This window comes from Momordica charantia (assembly GCF_013281855.1).
Source record: "Momordica charantia cultivar OHB3-1 chromosome 9 unlocalized genomic scaffold, Mcharantia_2.0 BLBB01000009.1, whole genome shotgun sequence".
NCBI lineage: Eukaryota > Viridiplantae > Streptophyta > Magnoliopsida > Cucurbitales > Cucurbitaceae > Momordica > Momordica charantia.
The window spans coordinates 30,647,396-30,666,013 of record NW_028275167.1 but is presented as its reverse complement, the minus strand read 5'-3'; the positions used below and the strand labels follow the sequence as shown (position 1 = coordinate 30,666,013).

Here is an 18,618-nt window from a genome sequence, read left to right as displayed (position 1 = left end):
CTAAAATATCTCTGAGTCCCACACCGCGTCATGTAAGAGTAAAGTAGGTCGAGATAAGAATTTCCATTGTTGGTTGTAAAGATAGATTTTTAAAGTTTCACAACATTTATTCAATTGATGATGCCAAACTCCATAGCGGATTCGTGAGGATCAATAGGACGACGATGTAAACTCACTTTAGTTTAGCTCAGGTCAACGTAACTTGATTTAAATACTTATTGAAGCAAACTAGTAATACTTTTTACTTGATTTAGTCTCACTTTGGTCAGACTTCTTTGGACCCATTTGTCAACTGTGTGTCTCGAAATCTCTTAGAACTCAAAATAATAATAATAATAATAATAATAATAATAATAATAATAATAAAAAAAGAACTTTTAATTTAGATGACCTTTTATTTTTTAATCTATTTTTGTAATTATTAAAGTACAGTCCTTTAAAAAAAAAAATTAAAGTAGTCTCTTCCCATTTTAAATTCATATGATTAATTAATGGGAGAGTTAGGATTATTTATGTTAATAATTCTAATTTAGAACCATTGTTGAAAAGAAGCCCTAATTTATATGGGATTAGGAAATTACAGTGGTTACCCAACTCCTTCAGGAGGAGGAAGCACGGTTCCAATTTTTGATAGAGAAGAAGAAGGCGATAATGGCACTGGATGGTAGCGGCAATGGGGATGACTTCGCAGTTGGGTCCTTCTTCTCCATTAAGACGACCTTAGGCGATGAATTTCAAGGACAAGTCATTACCTTTGACCGCCCCTCCAACATCCTCGTCCTTCATATCCTTTCTGGGTTTCTAATTCATATAATCACGTAACTGAATCTCAATCCCTTCTTCTTGAATTCCTTGACTGCTTTTCTGTTCTTTCTTTTGCTGCCGCCACAGGAGGGTTCAAAGCCGGGACCTCATAGGAATATAAGGCTTCTGAAGGCCAATTATATAAAGGAGTTTACGTTTTTGGGACATGGCGAAGATCCTCTTGATCTCAAAAAGTGTTACCTCGATCTCAATTCTCTCCGTGCTCGAGAGGAACTGGCCATTAGGTATGTCAATAATCAGTTCTGAATTTTTGTATTTTACTAGCTTCTGATTGATTTATGTGTTCTCATTTTCTTTTGGTGCTCCGGTCGTGGGGCAATTTACAGGCAAGCAGAGGCAGAGGCGGAGAGGATAGGAGTGGGTGTGACCAGCGAGGCCCAAAGTATTTTTGACGCCTTATCTAAAACGTAAGTTCAGTTTTATTTTGGTTGTAACAATATTTGGAAGGTCTATTGAAGATTTTTTTGTACTCCATTTCCACACATTTTTTTTGTAGCATGGGGTAATTTTATTAGTTTTCTTTGTTTATGTAATTTTTTCATTTACGCCGCGTTTCTATATATTGTTTTCATTTGAAGAGAAGTCATGAGTCCTTTTCTTTATCTTATATGATGGATTGGTGAGCTTGTTTAGGGCATTAGTTTATTTACTCTCTCTTCAAATTTATTGGTTGCATTAGAAAACAGTCTAATTTATGGGGATGAGGGGGTCTGAAACCAAGGTTTTGGATAACAGGGCTAGTGATTATGAATATTTTCACCTGCACATTTATCTCATTGATGTTGGGATAATAGAAAAAATTAGGTAATCAAAACTTATTCGGCTTGTGCCATCAACCATGATTTGCTGGGAATCTTTAAAGAAATCATTTTATAAGTTTTACTGGTTTTTGGATGGTATAACACTAACTAAGACTATATGTAGTTCACATTTTTAATTGAAACTATGAAACAATTGACTACAATATTGGTCTTTTTTCGAACTATTGAAGGTAATAAAGTTGTTAGTAGTACCAAAGTTTTCATTTTTATTTCCACGGCCCGGCCTGGTTAGTACCAAGAACTTCCCTTCTTTTATAATCTTTGTTGATAGAACATTTTTCATTTTGATAGTGAAATCGTTTTATTTACACTATACATAATATGATATGTAAATTATATGCGCAACTCGATGAATTTTACTATTATTAATGTGGCTAAACTAGATGCATTTGCTCTTTTGTCTATTGTTATGGGGTCTCAAAATTATAGAATGTTTTGGAAAGCTGGTGGGGTTGTAAAGGCAACTATGCTCATCTAGTGATCTGATTTTATGAAGCATGCACATACAAAACTATAGATGCAACATAAATGAGATACAAAAGCATGATAGGATTTATATTAAACTTTTTATTGCACGATCATTTTCTGTTGTCGCTATTTTTTTTTGGCAGCCTCTGCATTATTGTTTTGATATTCTGATTGATGGTGTAATTCTAGGCTTCCCGTTCGTTGGGACAAGACTGTCATAGTTGTAATGAATGAAGTACGTGTTAGCAGTCCCTACCTAGCAGAATCCGTTACTGGAGGCACCCCCGCTGCAAATGAGCGGGTGAAGAAAGTGGTAAGAACCTCCGGTTGTTTGATTGATATTACTAGCTTACTAGCTTACTAGCTTTTTGCTTCTTTGTTTAAATGCCTTCCACAAATCTCTTTACACATCCAATTTTTCCTGAAAGCTTGAACTGGAAAGGAAGCGGTTGCAAGTTCGTGGCGGTGGGCAGTGATGATTATTCATCCCTATCCTTCGTTACTGAGTGACGGGCAAATTTGCCTGTACTGAGCCTTTTGCTGATGGGGAAGGTATAATCTCTTTAGAGTCATCTCAGTGTCAGCAATCATGAAGGGATTTAGTGTTTAAGTGGTACCCAATCTGTTGCCAAAATTTTCTTTTTATGTTTATTGGACTTCTGGTTGTTGATTTTCTCCTGCTTATGGATTGCACTGGACACACCCTGGCAAAGCTTTTTGGGAGTCCATATTTAAAGCTTTCCCAGATTTGCTCTCCTGCAATGTATCAAATTTGGAATGGGCAAACTGGATGTAATAACTGTCCACCTCTTTTTCAATCATAATGTGGAACAACTAATCCTGATGGTACTTGGAAAGTTGCCAGCATTGGTTTCTCTTGTTTTACCTCTCAACCTTTTTCTCTGTTAAGTATCAAGTGTCAAAGAACTAGGACAGGTTCTGAAATAGTCGATGCGCCAGGCATAAGGCTAACAGCTGAACATTGATATTTTTTGGGGCCAAAGATAAGCCCCCTATATTATCTCGCTATCTGCTTGTCTTTCGATTATCGATTGTTAAGACCTAAAAAGTACTTGTAAGAAATGTAGAACACGTTTAGTAGATCTTGTGGTTATTTTTGGTAGGAGAAAGAGGGCAAATGGGAAGCTTCAATAGGGTACTTGGAATGGCGCCAAAAGAACGCTGCATTTTTCTTTTTCATGCCATTTATTTTCTCTTTGGTTCCATTGCTTTTCCTAATGGCCCCATCATGGGTTGTTTCTTTATTCCTCTTTTGAAATTGGCTAACTAATTCTTAATCCTTATGCTGTGACGTTTGGAAAGAAATATATTTTGCCCGTTGGTTCAGGGAATAAAATGGTAACCTTTTATCTGCCCTTTCGGACGGTCAAAGACTTCCTTTTCAAATTTCAAGTACAGTACAAATAATCATGGGTTTTTCTTTTTCCTTTTTAAACAAAGAATTTTGGGGTGAAAATTGTAAAATTTTGGCTCTCAAAATTAACGACTTGATTAAATAAAAACCCCACGGAGCAACCGTAATATTAAGGGTGGAAAATTTTGTAGGCACTTGAATTATTGATTTTCCATTGATGGACGGGCGGCATTCTCTAATGGAATCGTATTCTTTGTTAAAAGTTGACATCACTGACTAAATAAGGAATTTGATCCTGATCCTTGTGAGTCATTAGCCGGATTTTATCTCAAAATTATATCTCAGCCTGTTGATTATTCTGTACAGAATCGAATAAAAATTACTTTAAACCAACCTAAATGTGGATGTATCTCACTTCATTTTATAATTCTAGAGTAACGAAGCTCATCTTCGTCTGAACGAAGCTAATCTGCAAATTTCCAGAGTAGCTGCTCTTGGTGGGTGTGTTACTGCAAACTTTACGTGTGAATTTGAATTTGTGTCATGATGATGGCTTATTGTAATTGGTGAAGGCAAACCAGAATTCCCTCTGATCTGCTGCAATCTTAGTCGCTCAAGCAATTCTCTGAAACAAGAGGACTTGTCCATAGTTGACAGCTCTTGGGAGAAAAAAAAAAACGTCTTCCCCAATCACATTAAGTAAAAGAGCTCTCAAGGGTGAGATTTCAAGGGTGATGATGGGTTCATGATTCTTGTTGCTTGTTTTCTGTGAGATTTCACGTATCAGACATGGATACTTCAATGGGTGATCAGTAAGAGTCTTATACTTGGGTCTGAACTCTGAATTTGCCTTATTGTTCTAGTAATCCAGTTTTTGCTGTTTTATGAATCTATGGTCATCAGTTGTTTGTGTTTTTGCGTCAATGAGTTAATGAAAATGAAATGGTAGCCATGGGGTTTCAGTTTGGAGAAGAATGGAATAAGTTGTTTTTCCTTCTGCAAGTAATGGTAATTGCATAAACTAATTGCAGAGATTCGCAGAGGAGATGGTGGAGAAAACTTTTAATTGATACAAAAACTTTATCTTTACGTGATTGAAGAAAAGTAGGAAGACTGACAATAAAATAACGAACTAGGAGATGCTTTTTTGGCTTTAGGTTACAGAGAGGTGTGCTGGTTTCTTTCTTGCTCCAAGAGAGGTATCACTCTTTTTCCTTCTTTTCACATCCTTAACTCACCTTTATGTTGGGTATTGTGCTGTCAAAACTCGTTTTTTCCCATTTTTCACACTCCCAAGTTTCTTCCAAGTTCCTTCTCTCCAATTCTTGCCTTGTGAAAATTTGGCCTCTATTTGATTTTGTTGTTCCATTTCTTGGTTTACGTGTGGGGTAAAGGCATAGCTTTTGTTTGGGATTTTGACTTCTTGGTTTTTGCCTTATATTTTTGCTTCTTGGGTGGGTTTTTTCATAACATTATAAGACAACACTCAGCATAAAAGTAGTAGATTATTTGGAAGAGGGGAAGGAAAAGACAAAGAAGCATGGCAGGAGGTGGAACATCTGCGCCACCGCCGAAACAGGAGGAGCTGCAGCCACATCCAGTAAAAGATCAGCTACCAAATATTTCTTACTGCATTACCAGTCCCCCTCCATGGCGTAAGTTCCTTAAGTTTTTATTTCCCATTCCTCATTGTTAAATTCATAATTGGCTTTATGAGTATTTAGCCTCTGTTGATAACCCTTTTGTTTTTTAAAATTTGGCTTATATACACTATTTTCGTTAAGTTATCATTTCCCATTCCTCATTGTTAAATACATAACTGATTTTATGAATATTTAGGCTTTGTTTAATAACCATGGTTACAAATGCTTTCAAAATCTAAGCTAAATTTTAAAAGCTAAACAAATTAGTTTTTAATCAGGTTTTGGTATTCAAAACCCACTTCAAATTTCAACTCTGATGTTTGCTTTCATGTTTCCTTGTTTTTTGTTTCTCTTATTTTGATTGCATATAAAGGAGGAAACAGCTAATCGTTCCCAATGAACTACAAGATCATCAACAACTAACATAAACTGTAAAAAAAAAAAAAAAAAAAAAAAGATTTTACAGTTGTTGAATGTAATTATTTTAAATTTGAAATGCAGCCGAAGCAATTCTACTTGGTTTCCAGCATTACTTGGTTATGCTGGGAACAACAGTGCTAATTCCAACCTCTCTAGTTCCCCAGATGGGAGGAGGAAATGTAAGCTTTACAATTGCGATCAATATTTGAAGTATTTCTTGTTTCTTGATAAATGTTACTTGTGGATCTCAATTCTATTACTACTCAAATTGGCACAAATTTTCATTTCAGGAGGAGAAAGCAAAGATGATCCAAACACTACTGTTTGTCGCTGGTTTGAACACGTTTCTGCAAACTTTTTTCGGTACTCGTTTACCTGCAGTAATAGGAGCATCTTATGCCTATGTGCCAACAACAATTTCAATTATTTTGGCGGGTCGATATAGTGATATTGTGAATCCCCAGGAGGTAACTTTATTGTGATACCATATGCGAAAATCTTACTCTCATGGTCCTTATTTAACTTGAGCTGACCATAACTTTATTTAACACGATCCGTAATATCAGAAATTCGAGAGAATTATGCGTGGAATTCAGGGTGCCCTTATTGTTGCCTCAACTCTTCAGATTGTTGTTGGCTTTAGTGGCCTTTGGCGAAACGTTGCAAGGTTTCATTTTAGCTTGGTTCTACTTCTATCAAGCTTTTCTGGTGCAAATCCTTATGTAATTAGTTTCAGTGGATTTTTGACAGAGAGCTTCTAATCCAATGAAGACTTGGTTTTGAAATTCTCTAACGATTGTTACCTTCTTCAGCTCTTCTAATTCAAAATCATAATCTTTTGTACTTGTCCAGGTTTTTGAGTCCACTCTCTACTGTTCCTTTGGTAGCCTTGTCAGGATTTGGGTTGTATGAATTGGGTTTCCCAGTGGTATGTATTTTGTAACAGTTTGAAGGGAACTGAGGAAATATATAATACATTCTCTTAAATCTCTCTTTATAATCTCTTTCTTACATCATTTTCTCGTTTGTTTTGCAGCTATCAAAATGTGTGGAGATTGGGCTTCCACAGCTCATTTTGCTAGTGGTATTTTCACAGGTATTATCCAATCTTAGAATCCATTATTACTGAAGGATCTTTGAGCAATGTCATTATTGACCTTGTCCAAGATAAAATTTTGATCTTATTAAAAGTACCGTCTAAATTGTTTTGCAGTATATACCTCATATGATACATGGCGAACGACATGTATTCGATCGTTTTGCTGTTATTTTTTCAGTTGTGATTGTTTGGGTATACGCCCATCTACTCACCGTGGGCGGTGCATATAAGAATGTTAGTCTAAAGACTCAACTGAGCTGTCGTACTGACCGTGCAGGAATCATAGGCGGTTCTCCATGGTAAGACTAAAATCTCTCTCCCAAGTCAAGTCACTTTATATTGTCATTTTGAAGTTCTTTATATAGTGGGTTGGGAATGCATATTAACTGTTGGTATATATATGAACACATCGCCTGACTGAATCTCGAACTGTTTATAGGATTAGTATTCCGTATCCCTTTCAATGGGGAGCACCCACATTCGATGCAGGAGAAGCTTTTGCGATGATGGCTGCTTCATTTGTTGCGCTGGTGGAGGTTGTCCATTATTTGTGAGAGCTTATGAACATATATTTGTTGGAAGCTTTAACATCATAACTTACTTTCGGTATAATGTTTTTCGGGTGTGACAGTCCACTGGTGCCTTCTTTGCTGTGTCTAGATATGCAAGTGCAACTCCACTCCCACCATCTGTTCTTAGCCGTGGTGTCGGTTGGCAGGTATATAAAGTCACTGCATATACAAGAGAAAATGTGCAAAACAACCACATGATACAAGTCCTTGATAATTTTTCTTATTGTTTTTCTTTCTTCTCATTATCTTAGGGAGTGGCCATTCTGTTCTCTGGTATATTTGGCACTGGGAATGGGTCGTCGGTGTCGATGTAAGATCTCTCCTATTACTAAAACTAAGAGACTTCATTCATCGGTCTCTCTGTTTTTCTTTTCAAACATGATAAAGCCATCTCCTAATTTCTCCTTGCAGTGAGAATGCCGGTTTGTTAGCATTAACACGCGTTGGTAGCCGGAGAGTGGTCCAAATATCTGCTGGATTTATGCTATTCTTTTCAATCCTGGGTAAGAAAGTTCCATTCATCATCATTGTCATTATTTTGTTTCTATTAATATGCATTAACAACAGGATGCGGATGCATATTCAGGAAAATTTGGAGCCATCTTCGCTTCGATCCCTGCACCAATTATTGCAGCTCTATATTGCTTTTTCTTTGCCTATGTTGGTACGTTTTGTGAAGTTCCTAGAAAGTTTCTCTACTGTACTCCGAATCAAAACGGTTAACTTGATCTGGTTTGTTTCATTGGTGCAAGAGCAGGTTCAGCAGGCCTCAGCTTCCTTCAGTTTTGCAATCTCAATAGTTTTAGGACAAAATTCATATTAGGCTTCTCTATTTTCATGGGACTATCAATTCCTCAGTACTTCAATGAGTACACCACCCTTAATGGTTACGGTCCAGTCCACACGAGAGCAAGATGGGTATGAATCCGCCTGACCTCTTTCACTTCGGCATCAATAAAAAAAAACCATTTGATAATAATGTCATTTAGTCATGTATACAAAATGGTTTCAGAGTTAGTTTTGATCTCCTTGTTTCAGTTCAACGACATGATCAACGTGCCTTTCGCATCCGAGCCATTTGTTGCTGGATTTCTAGCTCTGTTCCTTGATGTCACGCTACACAGCAAGGACAATGCAACAAAAAAGGACAGAGGAATGCATTGGTGGGACAGATTCCGCTCGTTCAAGACCGATACGAGAAGCGAAGAATTCTATTCCCTTCCTTTCAATCTCAACAAGTTTTTCCCATCTGTTTGACTTCACTTCCAGATTGGTTTTGAAGTCATGACATACAAGCTGAAGGCGATGCCAATATGGAGCGTGAGATTAACAATACCAGTCCTTGTTTTTCACTCTAATTACACCATGGACAGCATAGCAAAGAGTGTATGAAAGTCCATTTGTGAGCCTTGCCCATATTTTTTTTAGCTAACGTCTACATGTAATTTTGTTCAAGAAAACATTAAGTTCTTTTTTGTCATTCTTCGATCTTAGTTTGGAAAGAATTTAATTATGCCATGCTCAACTTGAATTTTCTTTGGTATAGAAAAAATGGTGAGAGTTTTCTTTGGTATAGAAAAAATGGTGAGAAATGAGAAAAAGAAACAAGAAACTTAAAACTTTTCTTCTCCCTTTGCCTTAGTAGCTGCTATTGTATCTAAATAAAAAATCATAGAGTGTGTAGCTCATAGATCAATTTTGTATAGACTTGAGTTGAGAATCCAAATCTACATCTCTCATATACATTTTTACTTATTCTAAATTACAAATTTGTCAATCCCACTATTTGTATAGGAACCTAAATTTTTAATCTACTCACTAACTGTGAATCATATATTGTGTTTTAAATTTCATTCCTTTACAGTTTGCACAATCTAAATATAGATTATAGAAATCCATATAACTAAATGTTACAAAATAAGACTCATTATAAGCTAAACTCACATGGACTATAGGTAAAAAATATGGGCAGCCACAACTGGATTAATACAGTTTATGGGTGCCTTGAGTTGAGCCATTTATACTTAATTCAGATGTCTTGAGACATTTGTTTTATTGTATGAGATGTGATGTGTGTTTAACATGAATCACTTTGATTAAACTAAGCCCAAAAATGAAAACCTATATAAGGTAGAAGGAGAAAAGACATAATCTTGAAATATGAAATACTCCTTGATACAACCCATATGAGATAAATGTTGAAGCAAAGTAAATGCATCTTTGTTTTTTTTTTCTTTTTTGAGAATTGGGAGTCGAAGCTTTGCTCCCTTGTACCTAGGGGCACCTGTCCCAAGGCATGAACTCGGAGAACATCAAAGATTTTTTGTATTAAGCTCGCCAGAAGATTTGAACTTGAGATCTTTAAACTAGTATAACCAAGAGTTTCCAAAATCTCATCAAAGGTTTTTAGTATTAAAGCTGACCAGGCTCGAACTTGAGACCTCTAAACCAATATGGTCAAGAGATCTCAAGCCCTCACCAACTCTGTTGCCCTTAACATAAACATTGGGTTTGAGGATCCAAACACAAATATCTCGTCCAAAAGATGCAGTAGTTAGGCTGATTTGTCCCGATATGGGAATGGACAAAAGGCAAAATGCCCAATTACTTTCAAGGGCCTTCCATATGTTTTCTCACTTTCAAGGGCCTTTCAACAAAGTTATCAATCGTGGGACCATCAGCCCCTTTCTTCTGTTATTTGTTAGGTGTGAAGAATTCAAATTGAATAGACTTAGAAGAAAGAAAGACCAGTTTCAAAATTGAGTGATGCTGTTGCTGTGCAATTATTCAAGATAATTTTGCTTTCATTTGTCAGTAAACCAGGTGGTAACTTTCCAAAAGTGGTGGGGCAGGAGGTAACTGAGAAGGAACCCAGTAGGAAACAGAGGCACAAAAGTGGGTCCAATTTTCCAGCCATGGATGAACTGAAACCTCAATCTCTGAAGGCCAAGCCCCTTGTGGCTTGTGGCTTGTGGCTTGTGGCAGTGGCAGTGGCAGGGCATTGTCTTAGGGGGCTGGGTCCAAAAATGGGGTTCTGTTTTCTACTATAAAGAGAGAGGGCAATTTAAAAAAACCAAAAAAAGGGCTAAAAAACAAAGAGAGATTAGCATTAAATTAAACCTCTAATCTGAAACCAAAAGTGTGAGTTAAAGACACGTGATTAGCCTAACATGTTCCTCCCAAATGTCCCCAAAAACAGAGGCAAAAGCTTCTGTGATGTGATCAAATCCATGGCTTAGTTGGGTGACAAGGTGACCATTTGTAATTCGTATTGTCACTCTCTGATTGCTCAAGAAATCGTGGGGGGGGGGGGGGGGGGGGGGCGATGTTCTTTGCCCACCACCCCCTTAATAATTCATCCATCATTTGCCCCTCAGGCCTCTGCTATAAAACAAACGTAAAGGCAAGGATTTTGATTTTACCATCACTTGTGATAGGATAAGAAGTGGCCAAACCCCCAAATTTCGCCTTCTTTCTGAGATGCATCAACTTTGGTGACTTAACATCAACTTAATCTTGTCTTCTAAAGACAACATCAGTGGAAAGCAAATTACCAACTATGCCACTCAAAAGGGTATTCAGAAAAAGATCAATTTTTTTTATCTATGCATGTGTAAAAGGGCTTGAGCATGGTGAAACATCTCTTTATATTCTCTTTTCCTGTTTGGGGTTTCAATGGATAAGAATTTGGTATAGCTTTGGATTGTGGATCATCATCATCAACTCTCTACTGCCTCCATTTGTCTTTCTCATTAATTTGGTCAAGGTGTTAATGTTACGTAAGAATAATATTAGTGGGAAAATATTCTTGTATGATTAATTGGAACTAACTAATTGAAGTTGACAATCTCAAAGGGCAGAATCTCTAGGATGCTCCTATTGTCCCAAATGCCTTAGTTTTAATGACAAAAGAAGAAAGAGAACTTTCATGTGGGAAGATCGCTTTCCTAGATCTCTTATCTAATAGGTTAAATTATAATTTTGATACTGTGTTTATTTAATCTTCATGTTTCATAGAACTTCAAATAAAATTTTAAACTTTCAAGAAATTTTTATTAAGTCTGAGTTTTCGATCTTGTATGTAATAGGTTTTTGTCGTTACTTTTTCATATAACAGGTTAACTGTTTATTATTTAAGCCAACATGAGCATTGATTCAACTAGTTAGTAATATCAATCCTTACCTCTAAAAAATTGGAGGTTCAAATCTCTACCTTTGTTGTACTAAAAAATGTATTATATTGAGAATCATTTTAACTAGATAATTAATTTTACAACGATTTAACTTTTTTAAACAAATAATTTTATTTTAATACCATATTAAATCATACCAACTGTATTAAAAATTTAAGAAAAGTTAACATAGTTTATGGATAAAAAGATCGAAAGTTCCAAACTTGAACTAAAAAAAAGTTGGGTGTGATAAATTTAATATCTTGAATTATTTTAACCAAAAACCCAAATCTTTTGCAGAATCCAAAAGTTGAGTCCACAGTCCACAGCTCTTGCAAATTATTTTAAATTTGGTGGGTAAGGCCATGATCACAAATGGCACTTTCTCGAGCAGATCACTCAAGGTTTGACGCAATCATTTGTTAAGAAACATAATGTAGAAATGATAGCAACAAACATTTTGCATATTTGAAAATAGTTTCTTAATTAATTATGTTTTTTTTATGGAAAAAAAAAAAGAACTTGATTAAAGAGCTATGGGGATGCCCTAACACAAATTAGTTTGTGATGGCTCCAATAAAATTGGCATTAAAAAGAAGGATTCTCTTTTAAGGTTAAAGTCTTTTCTCATCAGCTGGAGGGCAAAACAAAAGAGATGCTCCATTGCATTATCTAAAGCCACCATTATATTATATGCTCATATATTGTAAATAAATATATTGTATTATTCCTCCATTATTTAGCTAGAGAATAATAATATATGTAGTGATCATGATACATATATTCTTAAGTAAATTAAAATTTTCTCTTCCTCCACCCAACCCCCATTCTAATAATTGTTACCCTTCAACAAATTTGTTGAGGAGGGTAAAACTTCTACCACGTGTGATTTGCTGAAGTGACACAAATTCTAGGTTTAAAGATGTTTGAACTCGATCAGAGGACCATTGCCCATAGCGAATTATCTTATTTCTAAAGTTCGAAAATGGAAGTTTGGAAATATCGCTACCTACAAAACTTCCTAATGGTATGATTGTCACTACTCTATCCTAGGTGTCTATGATTTCGAAAGTAATTCTGCTAGACTCCTCGAGACAAGATATCGTTAGACAGTTACAATCTAACCATCAGACACATATAAATATCCAAGGTAAATTTATCTTCAGGTACATGCGAATCCCGACATTATTTTTGAGAGTGAATCATTTCAAACCTATACTAACTTGAACATCGGAGTGCTCATCTATCATTTACAGGTTTGATTTTCAACTAGTTTAAGTGAATTTTGTGCTCAAACAAAATATTCTCTCCGAGGTGTGTTTTTTTTTTTTTTAATGTATTATGGGATGCAAAGAAAGAAACTCTATAGTATAAATAATAAGGATGTCCTGTTGAGGAGAGGAGAGGACATAATTTAATTTATAGTAAAGCAAAAGGAAAAGGAAAGGAAAGGAAGAACCCCACAAACACAAAAAAAAAATGGACCTCAACCTCAAGGGACACGGATTTGTTTGGTGGGTATTCCTTTAATTGCCCATTAGAATGTCTAAAACCTTAGAAAATGACACAAAATTTGACCTGCAACTTGCTCAATAACATTATTATTAATGGGTTTGAACTTAAATATATCCAACTTCAATTCAATTTTATAAATGCAGTACATGGCAGCAATAATAATTACTCATTAATTTTATTTGTATATGCAGTTGAGCAATATATATATATATATATATATATGAGTCAACATTGGGACAAGAAATGGCCTATTCTTTATTTAATATGAGGAAGAAGAATTTCCAACACATCACATGCCTTCACATCGACTCTCATTAATCAGACAGATGTTTACTTCAGCAAACTTTTTTTTTTTTAATTCAATTTTCAAACACTGGTAATTCAGAGAGAGATAAAAGACAAACCCAGATTTTACAAGAGTCAAAGATCGCCTCTTTCTCTCTCTCAATGTTCAGCTCATAATTCGAGACCCAAAACATGTATTATTAATGTCATTACTCACCATTTTAACCAAATCTGAATTTATAAAAAAATGAGTTTTAGGAATTTGAGTTTGCATGACACATTGTTGATAAAAGAGGTTATAATTAATATGCCAACGTTAGTATGTAAAGATGTGTTATAATTCTAAATTTATATATATGACATGAATTCATATTATCCAATTGTTAAAAAGTTTTATAATAATTATACATGAGTTTTAATGTTCGTTTGTTTTTTGCTAAATAAAATGTTGGTGTACTTTTAGATTTGTATATGTAATAATATATCGTTCGGATCTTGTTTAAATTGTCCAAGAAAAAGTTTGGTAGATCTACTTAAACAAAGATTCCAATCCCTTTATACTTTGATCGTAGTTTTATACTCATAATTATTAATTTAGTGAAAATGTGTAATGTTACGTTGTTCTTGAAAAAAATATTTAGCACATCAATAAGATCTTACTTGTATAGGAAGAGAGAGAAAACTAATATGAACGTAACTTAACAATTAAGATATTTTATGGAATTAATTCCAACTCCAATAATGAATAAACTTTTTCTTTCAACTTTGTTTAGAAACTAGCCGTAGGAGCCTCGGAGGAATTCAATTTTTCCTTCAAATTTTTAAATTGAGACAAAAACTATTTCATTATTTCATTGTTAAACGCCTGCAAATAAAGTTGTACTATAAAAAAACTTACAAATAAAACCAATTATTAAAATTAAATATTTTCCATTTTAAAAAGGCAATTAATCATGAAACTCATTTTCAAATTTTAAATTAAAAGAAACAAAAATAGTATAACACAACGGGTGGCTTTAACAATGTTGTTTATCAAATGTTGTTGGAGCATAAAATGACACGATTACATGGACCAATCAATTCAGTTCGGGAAGAATAGTGAGCTTGTTCACCCAAGTGGAAAAATAAGACTCAAATCTAACAATCTGCAACCACTCCAACCTCCCATCGAAACGATCCTAATGGACTTGTCGTCCCTAACAATGTCTATAAAGGAACATCATTCCTCTGATACAAGTATGCTATTATGTCAGAGACAATTCACTAATTTGAGTTTCAAAATGTTCGTTTTTCTATGCAGATTTCTTATCGTACTACTCGCTCTTTCGTGGCTGGCTCAATTCCGTGCAACCCCAATTTTTAGAGTTTGACAAATTCAGCATCAACAAATGTATTAACGTAAAAAAATATATTGAAAAGAGAGTTGTAGTGATTTGTTCCACATCCCTTTCCTCAATAAATACCATAAAGAAACCGAGAGCTTCAGCATTGAAAACCAAAGATTTGCATTAATTGTTGGTAAAAACGACACCCACTTCTTTTTCCTTTCTCGTTGTCATGAAAATTAATATCATTCTTTTTTTCTTCCAAAGAGTTATGTGGTTATTATGTTGCAAATTATAATAATCCAAGTGGGTTTGCGTTAATTAATAAATTAATGATTAGTTCTCGATCACGAACAGGAACAGGGTTAAAATTTCGAATTCCATGGTTGTCGAATCTGCAAATACAGACACTTTTTGTTCACTGTTTCTACAGCATTTTCTCGTCATCCAAACAGAAAAAGGAAAAACTTCCCAAATTGTTTAACACAGTATGAAGAAAATTTCCCTGACTTGGGCAGGCGGATAAGATGGTGCTGTGTCTTTGTCCATTTTTTGAGAATCTTATGAACCCGCACGCTTTGCCGTCTTCAACAGTTCCTTCTTTAAAAAAGAAAAAAATAATAATTTAATTATGTTTTTTGTTTGAGTTTTAAATTATAATCTATTTAATTCAGCCCAAAAACATTGACCTCCGTCGACACCGCTGAGCAAGTCCGTCCAAAGTTAAACGATTTCTGGCATCTCTCCACGTGGAATTCGCCATCGAGCCGGTTGCTGTGCGGGTTGCCGACTTGTCGTTTCATTAAAAAAAAAAAGTTCAAATTTTTTATCAATGGGATTGGGAAGGGAAGATATTGAAGAAAAGTAAAAAAAACTTGAATAATCTAATCTCCGTACGTTACATTGTCAATTTCCGATATAAATTTGACCCACGTTGCATTAAGTTAGTTGGGAAGTGTGAGATATATGAATGGACGGCCTGCACTCCCAAGTAGACCCATTTGGCAAACAAAGAGCAGCTGTATAGAAAGAGACTTGTTTCTCTATCCCTCTTCCCTTATCTATCTACTTCTTCTTCTTCCTCTTTCAATCTACCAGATTCAGATGGGGAATTGCCAGGCGGTTGACGCGGCGGCGCTGGTTATACAGCACCCAAGTGGCCGGATTGAGAGGCTTTATTGGCCGGTGATGGCCAGTGAGGTCATGAGGACTAATCCTGGTCACTATGTTTCTCTTATAATTCCCTTGCCTCAATCTGAGCAAGACAATCGGGAGGAGCCCAAAACGGTGCGTTTTACCCGTGTCAAGCTTCTCCGCCCCAACGACACTCTTGCTCTCGGCCATGCCTATCGCCTTGTCACCACTCAGGGTATGCCTCTTCCATTTCTTTTGAAGGGTTTTGTTTCTTAACTTCAGCTTTTGACTATTGTTGTTCTCTTCTTCCACTTGCAGAGGTTATGAAGGTGTTGCGGGCAAAAAGGCATGCAAAATCTAAGAAGCCACTGCCGGAATCGGAAGAGAAGCCGGAGATGCCAACTGCCGGCGGGGAAGCGGAAGAGACTGAGAAGAACCACCAGGTAACGATCAACAGCCCAGATTAAATTTAAACCACTGTTTGATCCCAGCTTGCTTCCTTTTGAATTAGAAGTGATTGCTGAAACAGAAAATGAAAAAAGTCAAATATGACTGTGACTGCAGGTCATTTCCAACTTCAGATGATATTCAAGATAAGATCATTACCAATAAATAATAATCTCTCTGAAAAAACATTGCAGGCAGTCAAACATGAAAGACATCGAATCAGAACACCAGCAACTAACGCTACTGTGGGGAGGTCAAAGACTTGGAGACCATCATTGCAGAGCATCTCTGAAGCTGCGAGCTGATTTTATGTTTCAAACCCTTTTTATCATGACAAGCGACAGTGGTTCATACGGTAGAATAGTGGACTTTGATTTCAGATGCTTGTGGCAATGGCAAAAAAACTTCTCAATTGTGGAAAGGTAGCTTCGCAGAAAGCTTGAAAATGGGCATCCAAATTTCCAATTCAGTGTAAGACCACAGCCACAGAATGATTCATGTATTGCAAGAAATAAGCCATTTGTATAGCAACAAAGATATCAATGAAATTGACATTGTATTGGAGTATCTTGTGATGAACGTACAATTTTACTCCATCATCTTCAATTCAAGAGCAAAAAGAACAGAAAAATCTAGATACGATACAAAAAGAAGGATCTTCACAAATGTAACTACAAGAAGCAAAATCATTTAGATGGTTTTGGCCCTTTTGAGTTCCAAATAGTCCAATCTTGATCTAGATGATTTTGAGCCCATAGGAGCGAAGTTCTTGCGGCCAAAGACGCTCCAGGTAATTTCCTCTCGTTGAGAGCAATGAACATATTGGTGAAAGGCTCCACCAATAATGTCTCAGGACCTCCGTACTCCACATGCAAATATTCACCAAATATCTGCTCAAAACTAGCACGTACATTCATGTTAAGCTCACATAAATTCGGACAACTGAACTCAAATTGGAATATTCATTGAGTATTGATTTGAAAAATCAAAAAATGCAAGAAGCATATCAATAATGGGAGCATCGGTCAAACGTTCAGAAAAATTCAGCGCAATTAATGGAAGCTGTCTCGAAAATAATGATCGCCCTGTAGCTGTATAGGCAGTTCCGATGTTTCTTCAGGGCTCAATTATTGAACCGTTGGGAAATGCATTTCAAGCCATGGAAACATTTGAAGGCAAAAGCACGACTCAACTAACTCGTAAGCAAACTATAGCCTCATTCACACATTTCATCAAACAGGTACCCCTCACACATTTTCTCAAAACATCAATACAAGGCAATTCTAAATTCTAATTACCCAATAATAAAATTACAACCTTTTCACTAACAGTCACGCAAATTAAAAAAAAAAAAAAGAAATGATTACCTTGGAGCAAACCTCCACAACGAAATCGAGGTCGTTCCCAAATGTCGCGCGATCCTCTGCGAGTTTCTTCGATAGATATTCCCTGAATTTCCGGGTTTCCTGCAAAGAAAAAAAGAAAAGACCTCGAAATCAACGCCTAAACCAGAATCAATTTGAGGAGACAAAGGCGCTATGCGGGAACTCACTGCTTCTGCAAATTCAGGAATCGGATCGGGGTAGACGAACTTGGGCGGAAGCGGAGTGGCTCTGTAACTGAAGGACGAAGTAGAGGTACAATTAACAAAGGGCTTTACGAGAGAAGGGAAAGGGGAAAATGTCGGATGGAGAAGACCGTTGAAGCATGTGATCTTGGCGGGAGGGACGGCAGAGGCCAGCAGCAGAGCGCAACCGTGGAGCGCCATCGAATGGATTTGGATGGCGTATCCCACCCGTAAGCTAAGCCCTAACTTCGTGTGGCGTCCGTCCATTTGAAAAGCCCACAGAGGGTCAATTTCGGGCCCAGTCAGAAAACTGGACCAAGCCCAAAAAGCCCACCTAAATTCCCACTTCCGTTCAAATGCAGCCCAGTATCTCCAATTCATTTCAAAATTTACCTAATTAAGAGAATGGGAAACAGCTTGTGTTTAGAAATTGTGAAAGCGGAAAAAAAGAAGAAGATATTATATTGAAGAAAAAGAAATAAAAATTAGGAGAGGAAAAGAAAAGAGAGAGAAGTAAAAAATGATGATGAAAGTAAGGAAGATAAACATTAAACAGTGATGATTATAGAGAAGACCCTTTTTGTGTCCACTGTACGCCATGGCCCTTCAGGTCCATGCACATGCTCACATTGCACTATTTTATTCATCACCAAAAAACTAAAAAAAGCAAACACAATAAAAAAGAGAAGAACTAAATGATACCCACAGACGCTCCCTTGAAAAAAATTAAAGCCCACTATGGTCTCTTTCTTTTCTTTTGCCTCTCTCCCTTTTGGTATGGAATCCAAAGTATGTAAATCCAAAATTATTATGATAAACCTCTGATTCTGCAATGTTAGGGTAGAGGAGAGAGATGATTTTATTTTTAAGTGGGGGAAAAAAAGGAAGAAATTAAAACAAGAGTGAATATTATAAGGTGACATTCTCTTTTTGTACGTGAACATAAAACA

General features: G+C 36.1%; 4 protein-coding genes and 1 long non-coding RNA gene across 12 annotated transcripts; 3 read left to right on the top strand and 2 right to left on the bottom strand.

Annotated features, from left to right (window-relative positions):
• Positions 1–547: 547 nt before the first annotated feature.
• LOC111019118 (RNA-processing, Lsm domain-containing protein) lies at positions 548–2,981 on the top strand. The gene is given in 4 exon segments (XM_088117219.1): positions 548–1,049; positions 1,152–1,232; positions 2,304–2,427; positions 2,543–2,981. Coding segments are annotated over 4 exon segments (651 nt in total). The 5' UTR covers positions 548–651; the 3' UTR covers positions 2,591–2,981.
• Positions 2,982–3,114: 133 nt separating this feature from the next.
• LOC111019117 (nucleobase-ascorbate transporter 7) lies at positions 3,115–8,748 on the top strand. Of its 6 annotated transcripts, XM_022295412.2 has the most exons (16): positions 3,115–4,301; positions 4,647–4,688; positions 4,969–5,144; positions 5,634–5,731; positions 5,843–6,019; positions 6,119–6,219; positions 6,405–6,480; positions 6,589–6,648; positions 6,766–6,950; positions 7,091–7,187; positions 7,283–7,369; positions 7,475–7,533; positions 7,635–7,726; positions 7,810–7,887; positions 7,981–8,141; positions 8,262–8,748. In XM_022295412.2, the coding sequence occupies exons 3-16, from the start codon at positions 5,030–5,032 to the stop codon at positions 8,478–8,480; spliced, it is 1,605 nt and encodes a 534-aa protein (XP_022151104.1). In that variant the 5' UTR covers positions 3,115–4,301; positions 4,647–4,688; positions 4,969–5,029; the 3' UTR covers positions 8,481–8,748. The 6 variants fall into 6 exon arrangements, 5 of the variants coding, with proteins under 5 accessions (XP_022151104.1, XP_087973344.1, XP_022151105.1 ...); XM_088117218.1 differs by having other exon boundaries at positions 3,115–3,986; positions 4,062–5,144; XM_022295413.2 differs by lacking the exon at positions 4,647–4,688.
• A 6,626-nt stretch (positions 8,749–15,374) lies between these two features.
• LOC148209327 (uncharacterized) lies at positions 15,375–16,401 on the bottom strand. Its single transcript, XR_015787184.1, has 2 exons — positions 16,261–16,401; positions 15,375–16,174 (listed from the first exon to the last, which is right to left on the bottom strand). It is a non-coding gene; the product is annotated as an uncharacterized LOC148209327 (long non-coding RNA).
• Positions 15,425–16,668, top strand: LOC111019055 (uncharacterized). Of its 2 annotated transcripts, none has more exons than XM_022295343.2 (3): positions 15,425–15,889; positions 15,973–16,097; positions 16,296–16,668. In XM_022295343.2, exons 1-3 carry the CDS (start codon positions 15,487–15,489, stop codon positions 16,404–16,406), a joined length of 639 nt encoding a protein of 212 aa, XP_022151035.1. In that variant the 5' UTR covers positions 15,425–15,486; the 3' UTR covers positions 16,407–16,668. The 2 variants fall into 2 exon arrangements, with proteins under 2 accessions (XP_022151035.1, XP_087973492.1); XM_088117366.1 differs by lacking the exon at positions 16,296–16,668 and adding an exon at positions 16,219–16,254 and having other exon boundaries at positions 15,487–15,889.
• On the bottom strand, positions 16,641–18,051 carry LOC111019054 (protein PLASTID REDOX INSENSITIVE 2, chloroplastic). Of its 2 annotated transcripts, none has more exons than XM_022295341.2 (3): positions 17,654–18,038; positions 17,469–17,567; positions 16,641–16,991 (listed from the first exon to the last, which is right to left on the bottom strand). In XM_022295341.2, exons 1-3 carry the CDS (start codon positions 17,933–17,935, stop codon positions 16,788–16,790), a joined length of 585 nt encoding a protein of 194 aa, XP_022151033.2. In that variant the 5' UTR covers positions 17,936–18,038; the 3' UTR covers positions 16,641–16,787. The 2 variants fall into 2 exon arrangements, with proteins under 2 accessions (XP_022151033.2, XP_087973490.1); XM_088117364.1 differs by having other exon boundaries at positions 16,863–17,001; positions 17,654–18,051.
• Between the last annotated feature and the right edge of the window lie 567 nt (positions 18,052–18,618).